General features: G+C 50.0%; 1 protein-coding gene and 1 long non-coding RNA gene across 15 annotated transcripts in view; one reads left to right on the top strand and one right to left on the bottom strand.

Annotated features, from left to right (window-relative positions):
- Positions 1-1302: 1302 nt before the first annotated feature.
- LOC147346144 (uncharacterized) lies at positions 1303-4619 on the bottom strand. The gene is made up of 2 exons (XR_015153966.1): positions 4359-4619; positions 1303-2690 (listed from the first exon to the last, which is right to left on the bottom strand). It is a non-coding gene; the product is annotated as an uncharacterized LOC147346144 (long non-coding RNA).
- Positions 4620-5695: 1076 nt separating this feature from the next.
- The window catches only part of PPP4R1 (protein phosphatase 4 regulatory subunit 1), a 53352-nt gene continuing 50032 nt past the window's right edge, over positions 5696-9015 (top strand). For 11 of the 14 annotated variants that reach the window (XM_086373180.1, XM_086373179.1, XM_086373178.1 and 8 more), the window contains exons 1-2: positions 5696-5732; positions 5825-5869. In XM_086373180.1, the coding sequence (XP_086229306.1) occupies positions 5726-5732; positions 5825-5869 (52 nt within the window). In that variant the 5' untranslated portion in view covers positions 5696-5725. Of the gene's footprint in view, positions 5733-5824; positions 5870-6821; positions 7161-9015 lie in introns of those variants that run through there. The other 3 variants (XM_086373185.1, XM_086373182.1, XM_086373188.1) reach the window with 2 other exon arrangements.

Here is a 9015-nt window from a genome sequence, read left to right as displayed (position 1 = left end):
GTATAATGTCACGTACCTCTATCCATAGTTCATCAGGCACTCTATCAGATCTAGTCCCTTAAATCTATTTCTCACTTCCACTGAATAGTCATAAGGGATTTGATTTAGGTCATACCTGAGGGGTCTAGTTGTTTTCTCCACTTTCTTCATAATTTCAGTCTGAATTTGGCAATAAGGAGTTCATAATCCAAGGCACAGTCAGCTCCCGGTCTTGTTTTTGCTGACTATATAGAGCTTCTTCATCATTGGCTGCAAATATGATCAGTCTGATTTCAGTGTCGACCATCTGGTGATGTCCATGTGTAGAGTCTTCTCTTGTGTATGGTGCCAATATATATATCTTTATTTTTCAATCAAATAAATGAACCAGTGACCAGGAACAGAGGAATTTTGTTACAGACAGTTACACAGAAGTGAAATTGGAATGGAAACTCTTTCCTCTGAATCACAGAACCAGGGGGCAGCCATAGTATGAGAAAGACTTTAGAATCAAGACATAGTTTAATCACTGAGCTTATCTGGGTTTGAGTATGTGGTTTGCTTATGGTTTTTTCCTGCTTCAACGTGACTCATCCATCCAGATTCAGAATAATAAACATTTCCTCAAGCACGTACTCCACCAGACACCAAGGACAGGCTCTTCCACGTTGCTTTGAGCTTGATTGCCACTGGTGCTTTGCGCATTTTGAGAGAAAGGCATAAAGAAAACCAATACTGCCATTAACGTTGGCTATTTCACATCCTAGCTTTCCTAATGAATTAACGTGTGGAACAAACTGGACAGGTGCCATTCCTTGACTGGAATAACTACAGAATTCCTTGATGCAGAATCCTTTTGGTTTTGTTCATCTGGAGTGTGGTGAAAGAAATGGCGTTCTTAACATGGTGGATGAGAAACAGGGTTTACTTTCCTTTCTACTTGGTTACGGTGGTGGTTCCAGGTTGCACTGTTCTGCTCAGAACAACCCTAGGCTGGGAAACCTTCGGCCTGGTGACCGTGGACAGAGCTGAAGTTCTGTGCATCTCAGGGCAGCCTCGGACCCCTATAGACAGAGAAAGGACAGCCTGAGTAGAGAGAACTCTGGCTCAGTTTTGTAGCTGTTTCCTCCCTCTCTTCTTTATTCTTTCTTTTCCTAAGGTGGTGTGAAAAAATGTGAATAAAAAGAGACCAGTGTCTTTTAAAAACAAAACCAAACTATGAAAGCTCTAGGAAAAACTAAGAACTCACAATTTTGAATTTCATCTTGACACAGAGCTTAAATGGGACTTAAAAGAAGCATAGAAAAGAAAGATAACAGAAACTTCACACAAACACTTATCTTTATACAATTTGCCAAAATATGTATAGGAGGCTTTGGGTAAGAGATTAGAAATTAATCAAAAAAAAAAAAAAGGAAAATATTTGTTCTTCAAATAGTTTTTGAAGAATCAGTTCAGTTCAGTTCAGTCACTCAGTCGTGTCCGACTCTTTGCGATCCCATGAATCGCAGCACGCCAGGACTCCCTGTCCAACACCAACTCCCGGAGTTCACTCAGACTCATGTCCATCGAGTCAGTGATGCCATCCAGCCATCTCATCCTCTGTCGTCCCCTTCTCCTCCTGCCCCCAATCCCTCCCAGCATCAGAGTCTTTTCCAATGAGTCAACTCTTCGCATGACGTGGCCAAAGTACTGGAGTTTCAGCTTTAGCATCATTCCTTCCAAAGAAATCCCAGGGCTGATCTCCTTCAGAATGGACTGGTTGGATCTCCTTGCAGTCCAAGAGACTCTCAAAAGTCTTCTCCAACGCCGCAGTTCAAAAGCATCAATTCTTCAGCGCTCAGCCTTCTTCACAGTCCAACTCTCATATCCATACATGACCACAGGAAGAACCATAGCCTTGACTAGACGGACCTTTGTTGGCAAAGTAATGTCTCTACTTTTGAATATGCTATCTAGGTTGGTCATAACTTTCCTTCCAAGGAGTGTCTTTTAATTTCACGGCTGCAATCACCATCTGCAGTGATTTTGGAGCCCCCAAAAATAAAGTCTGACACTGTTTCCACTGTTTCCCCATCTATTTCCCATGAAGTGATGGGACCGGATGCCATGATCTTCGTTTTCTGAATGTTGAGTTTTAAGCCAACTTTTTCACTCTCCACTTTCACGTTCATCAAGAGGCTTTTGAGTTCCTCTTCACTTTCTGCCATAAGGGTGGTGTCATCTGCATATCTGAGGTTATTGATATTTGTCCCGGCAATCTTGATTCCAGCTTGTGCTTCTTGCAGCCCAGCGTTTCTCATGATGTACTCTGCATAGAAGTTAAATAAGCAGTGTGACAATATACAGCCTTGACGTACTCCTTTTCCTATTTGGAACCAGTCTGTTGTTCCATGTCCAGTCCTAACTGTTGCTTCCTGACCTGCATACAGATTTCTCAAGAGGCAGGTCAGGTGGTCTGGTATTCCCATCTCTTTCAGAATTTTCCACAGTTTATTGTGATCCACACAGTCAAAGGCTTTGGCATAGTCAATAAAGCAGAAATAGATGTTTTTCTGGAACTCTCTTGCTTTTTCCATGATCCAGTGGATGTTGGCAATTTGATCTCTGGTTCCTCTGCCTTTTCTAAAACAGCTTGAACATCAGGAAGTTGACGGTTCACACATTGCTGAAGCCTGGCTTGGAGAATTTTGAGCATTATATAAACCTGGCTTAAAAAAAAAAAAAAAGAGATGAATGAAAATAAAGGTTAAAAATTTTATTTAAAAACCATTTTTATTGTAAAAGCATGTCTCCGTTATCTGATTGATTCATTTATTATTATTCAAAACAATAACTAAAAGATCTGCCTTTTACATACTTTCCATTTTAGGAAGGACCATCCTGAAGAAAAAGTAAACCGTTCAATTACCAATTCAAAAATTAATAAATGACATAGCAAGCAATGTCAGATAGGTTTTTTATTAGCAATATTTTCCCATGATACTTATGTCTGCAATAATAAACATACTTATTAAGTTGTTTCAAGAGCCAAGTTTATCAATTTCCAAGGCTCCTTGGCTACTCATAACATCTTCACTATCATTTGGAGGAGTTCTTCTGAAAAATCCAGGCCTTAGTAGCCATGATTGGATAATACTTTTGAAAGCAGTGACATGTGAATTCCCCCTGTTTTGCAGATTTTAGGGGCAGAGCAGGTGAAGGACGCAGACTCTGGGTTGTGCTCTGACCTCCAGGCACACAGCTCGGCCTCCACCGACTACCCTGTAAGTGCAGTTTGGGTAAGGCCATAGCACAACGGTGACTGTTCTTTAAATGTCATTTACTATGAGGAGGAAGCACAGCACCCTTTACAAATACTGGTGTAAAAACCATTTACTGTATCTTTGAGCAAGACTAGAGAGTGAGAGAAAAATCACATGTAAAAAACGTGCTTGTGCTAACCCATGAGTAAGAACGACCTCACTGAAATGTCTAAGCACTGAGCTGCCTCCAGGGACCTGCCGTAAAGTGGGATGCAGGTAAGACGATGATCAAATGCACAGCTCCTGAACAATATGGATACAGTTACACAGCCCCTCCTCCTTGGCTGCCTTCCCAGGGGGAGTGAGATAAAACTCACTGTGCAGCCTTGCTTACCCAAGGCAGAGGTTTAGTAGACCTATATATCCCAGGCTAGCATTTGGGTGTTGTTCACTTGCTCAGTCAAGTCCGACTCTTTGCTGACATGGACTGCAGCACGCCAGGTTCCTCTGTCCTTCACTCTGTCTCTCGGAGTTTGCTCAAAATCATGTCCATTGAGTCAGTGATGCCATCCAACCATCTCATCCTGTCAACCCCTTCTCCTCCTGCCCTCAATCCTTCCCAGCATCAGGGTGTCTTCCAATGAGTCGTCACCTCTTCGCATCAGGTGGCCAAAGTATTTGTAACATAACATCTGTTTTATCACCATCACTGAGTCTTACTCTAGTGGGTAGATCGCCTAGATGGTCCCCTTCACCTCCATGTGTGACTGGGGGCCAAAGCCTAGCTGGCATTAGATTCTGTGCTGCTGCAGGGAGACCCCAAGCTAGTGGAAAGACCCCAGTGCCCTGCCCTCCCCTGTCCACCCAGGATTACTAAAGTGGTAGCATTAGCAGGGCAAAGCTCTCATGGACTGAGTCAAGTGACAGTTGTGAATTTCTAACTCCTTGTCATTTTGAGAGTATCAGCTGAATTCACATAAGAGTGTTCTGCAAGGAAGGAGAGAACTAGATGGTGGCCATTTGGCTTTTAGTTTTAATTATTTTGTTAAACTAGACACACTAGAAAACTAGACACTAGAGTTAGAGATGCTATTCCAGTTTTTCTCACTCTCAGAAAACATTAATAATACATACTATGGAATGCATGCTTCCCCAGTGGTTCAGACGGTAAAGAATCCGTAAAGAATCCGCCTGCAATGCAGGAGACCTGGGTTTGATTCCTGGGTTGGGAAGATCCCCTGGAGAAGAGAAGGAGGAACCCACTCCAGTATTCTGGCCTGGAGATTTCCATGGACAGAGGACCCTGGCAGGCTACAGTCCATGGGGTTGCAAAGAGTCGGGTCAGGACTGAGCGACTTTGACTTCATGAAATCCTCATTGCAACCTGTAACATCTGAGAGAGAAGTATTTTGAATAGCTACGTGGGACCCATTTTATTATCCAGAATTACGTATTTCAGAGGCTCTGACTCTTTCACGGCATTAAATGTAATACACTGTCCTTGGTTAAGATCATCGTGCAGACCATTTGGAATTCCGTCTCCTCCCCCGAGGCCAGACCCCCAAAGTGGCATCACTTACACACGTCCCTGTGTAATGGTCATTCAGGACATGACCATCCTGGAGGCCTTGGGGGACCGGGAGGTGGGCTTGAGTCCTGGACAGAGGCCAGTGGGCCAGGGAACTGGGGCTGGGCCCCAACTCCATACTGGGCGGTTGCGTGCATCCCTGAGCACTTGTGGAAAGTAACAGAACGCGTGCTGCAAATTTCAGCCCAGTGCCTCGAGTGCTACCACAATTATTCAAATTATTTACAGACAAAAGCTAAGGCGAGGCGCCGTTCCCCAGCACCTGCGGGATGCCCAGTACTCGGTGCTCGGTTCCTGTCGTTCTTCCTTAGTCCCAACGATCCCGGGGGCGAGGTTCGTTGGTCCTCCTGCAACCGGGCCGCACGCCCACCGCCGGGCCGGGGTCAGCGCGGGAGCGGGCCGTCCCCGCGGCTTTGTTCGCCGCACCCGGCGGCCGGCGCGGAGGCGGCGCTTCACGCCCGGAGGTGGCCCCGGCGCGCGGCCGAGCAGACGGGCGGGCAGGTGCCGGGACCGGGGCCCGCGGGCCGACGGGCGGCGCCAGTGACCCAACAAAGCGCGCGGGAGGCCCCGCCCGGCGAGCCCGGCACACGGCGCGGAGCCCCGGCTATGGCGACAGTAGCAGCCGCGCCGCGGACTCGGCTCACCAAGGGGCCGGCCGAGCCGAGAGCGCGCCGACGGGCGGAGCGAGCGAGGCGGGAGGCGGAGCGGCGCGCAGGTGGGCGGGGCGGACCGGGTCCGCCCGGCGTCCGGAGCCGCCCCCGGCCCGCCGCCCTCGGCCCGCCCCGCGCGTCCCCGCGGCACCGCCCCCCGCGCCCCCGCGGCACCGCCCCCCGCGCGCGTCCACCGGCCGCCGCGCGCGCCGCCCCTGGAGCCCCGGGTCCCCGGGCGACGGCGGAGGAGGGGGCGCCGCAAGATGGCGGGTACGGGCCCCGCGGCGGGCGGCGGGCGGGGACGCGAGGGCGCGGGGCGGCGGGCGGCGGGCTCACGGCCTTTCTTGTCTCCCTCGGCGCAGACCTGTCGCTGCTGCAGGAGGACCTGCCGGAGGACGCGGACGGATGTGAGTGCCGGCCGGGCGGGCGGGAGGCAGGGCGCGGGCGGCGGGGAGCCCAGGCCTCGGCGGCTCGGGGCTGCCGTTCGGGCGGAGCCGCGGCGGCGGAAGCGGGAACGCGGCGGCTGGTCGGTGGGGCCGGGGCCGCGGCAGTCAGGGGTTGGGGCGCCGCCCGCCGCCCGGAGCCCTGCCGAGGCCGCCGGCCCGGGTCCGGAGCCCGGGCTGCGGGGTCCGGGGGGCCCGGGGCCGCGGAGGCGGAAGGGGCGGCCCAGGCGGGACAGGCCCGCAAGCATCGACCGCCTTTCTTCGGTGCAAAGGCTGGCGGCTCGGCCGGGCCTTCCCGCGCCTCCACGCCTGGCTTCCTGGGGACCGTGAAGTTTCCGAGTGGAGGAATCTTGTGCTTCAGGAAAAACAAAAAGTTTGACATTGTTCCCGGAGGAGCGTCGGGAAGGAGGCGTCCCGCTCGCGTGCTCTGCTCCGGAGTCGGAAGGGAGCTGGGAGGCGGCTCCGGCGGGGGCGGCTTACGGGGACGTGGGGGTTCCGGGAACCGTGAGGTGGTCCGGACCGCCTCGGGGGTCCCCCGGGGGCTGTATCTGAGCGTCGCTCCTGTAGGTGCCGGGAGCTGATCCCTAGCGTTGTCTAATGTGGTTTCCTTGCCCAAATTAAGCTCAGTTTTTAAATTACTGGGTGTTTTGAGTGACGTGAGGGAAATTGACTCTTTATAAGGAGCTTTTAGAAAAAAATATTTCTAAAGTGAATGAACCATACGTAAACTCGTGTTTGGTGCAGTCTGGGTTTACGTGCTTTTTTTTTTTTCTTCAGTAAAAAGGCTCCCTGTAGGCAGCGGTGCTCATGTAGTGAAGGCCGGCTCTTCCATCTCCTTTCGTGCTGTCCGCTAGGACGCGCGCACCTGCTGATAAGTTTCAGGTGTCGGTTACCGCAGCTCTGGGGCTCCTGCAGGGTTAGCGTTGGAGAGTTGACTAAGGACTGTCCCCATGCGGGGCCTTCTCAGGCGTGTGTTTAGGTCCAAGGCTTTTTCTCGGTGGAAGACGCCCCTCTGCAGCAGGTGTCGAGGACTGTCTCATTCATTTACTGTCACTTGGCTGCCCTGGGCAATCAAAGCCTATGAGATGAGCTGCAGTTTTCTCCTTCACCCTTAAGGAGCACGGTCTGGAAGGGGCAGCCCACCAGTATGGAACTCGGCCTGATTTCTTTAGGACTCTCCAGACTGCTGAGGGTAGAGCAGCAGGGGCGGTCACCCTCCGTGCCCCTCTAGCGGTTCCCAAGCAGCTTTGATGATGTAAGTGTTACAGTGAGGTGTCCGGGCATCCCAATACAGTCGTGGACACACTGGGCTTAGGAGCAGGACTGCTTAGTTCCAGCCTTGGCGTCCTCAGTTTGAGCAGACTGCAACTCACTTGAACTTCTCAGTGCCAAATGTGGTCATTTGTAAATAGGTGTAAAAAACGTTAGCTACCTTAGAGAGCTGTTAGAGCCTTTCATAAATTAATTCACACAAAACACTTAGAATAATACCTGGTAAATAGTGACTACGATGTGGTCGAGTGTGTTTCAATTTAGGATAAAATGTTCGACCTTAGAAGGTACAGGTAGCTTGTTTGCATATTTATAGTTTGGTGGAAGTCTTTGCTGGAATAATTGCTTATTTTTCTTAGTGGTTGCAGTTTCTACAGGTGATGCCTTTACCCAGAATATTTAGGAACAAGCCATTTTGGAACCTGCCTATGGCCAGTTAAAGGACCCCTCAGGGTCTGTTGTGAAGGGAGGGGGGCGGTGAGAGGGGAAGCCAGCCTTGGGGCCTTGGTCCAGGGTGAGATGGCTGGGGAGGAAATGGAGAGGCTGGGCATGTCCTGGACAAGGGAGTGGACCAGACATGTTGGGGTGGAGGAGGTGGAGGTTGGGGTGCCTGCACAGTTGGACTATGTCTCCGAGCTAGGTCTTCTGCCCCGGGCAGTGCTGGCGGAGGCTGTCTTGGGGCTTACCCCTTCAGCTGCACCAAGGGCTGAGTCAGCTGCTTGAGCTCCAGATTCTTGGTGGCCTTTCTAAGACTAAGACAGAAGAGAGTCAGTGCTGTTGTACAAGTAATGAGCCGCTGGGGAGCCCGGGGGAGGCCCCAGGTGAGATCCAGATCTTGAAAAGGGGCCATCACCGGATCCTGAGATGAGAGTCTCAGGTCGTTCATTGATTTGTTTCATTTTAAGCCTCTAGTCTCTGTGTAGAATCAGTAGAAACGTGAGTAGAATAGGAAAGGGTTGGTCAGAGATGGACTTAACTGATACTCTCGGAGGGGAAAAAACCCTAATGTGTGAAAAATGGTGCCTTGTATGTACACCTCAAAGGGTCATAGAGAAGAGAGACAAGTGGAGTCTGTTCGTTGTGTGTGACCCTTGGCAATGCCATGAACTCTGGCCGGCCAAGGCTCCTCTGTCCGTGGTATTTTCCAGGCAAGAATACTGGAGTGGGTTGCCAGTTCTTTCTCCAGGGGATCTTCCCAATCCAGGGATCGAACCAGAATCTCCTGCATTGCAGGCAGACTCCTTATCAGCGGTAAATAAATAACATCTTTGTACGGTACTATTAAGTTTAGGAGAATAGCCCATTGAAAAACTCAGTTTGCTTTAAAGTGATACTTCCAGTACTTAACCGTCTGATGAGACGCACTTTGAATTTCAAAGAGAAAGCAGAGCGACTTCCAAGCTGGGTGAACCCTTTGTGTTCCTGGGATGATGGGTACCAGTGTGGAGTTACAGATAGACTCTCGGAGGAGGAGATTTTAAGTTTCTGTCATCAGTTCTTCACAGACGCAATCCTGGTGTACAGTTAAGTTGCTGGATTTCTAGGGTAGGTGAGATGGGACTTCAGATACAGTAGGATTTGATGAGTTAGTGTTTGTAAAAATAATTTCACTGAAGGAGTTTGATTAAAATTTAAATTTTGGTTCAAGTAATACGTTGAAGAATATTATTCTAAAAGAAAGATGACATCAGGTTAGTGGTTTCCAGTTGCTCTCGTACATGAGTTCTTCCTAGAATCGATGGGACTTGTAGACTCTGGTGTTCTGATACTAATAAATAAGTTAACTGATATGCATAGAAACTTAATGATTCTCTCAGGGGACAAAACTCCTCTAAGTA

Source organism: Bos grunniens, chromosome 24 (genome assembly GCF_055505025.1).
Source record: "Bos grunniens cultivar Pamir isolate PY7600 chromosome 24, Bosgru_T2T1.0, whole genome shotgun sequence".
Classification (NCBI taxonomy): domain Eukaryota; kingdom Metazoa; phylum Chordata; class Mammalia; order Artiodactyla; family Bovidae; genus Bos; species Bos grunniens.
Note: the sequence above shows the minus strand (reverse complement) of the source record. Positions and strands in the feature narration are given on the sequence as shown.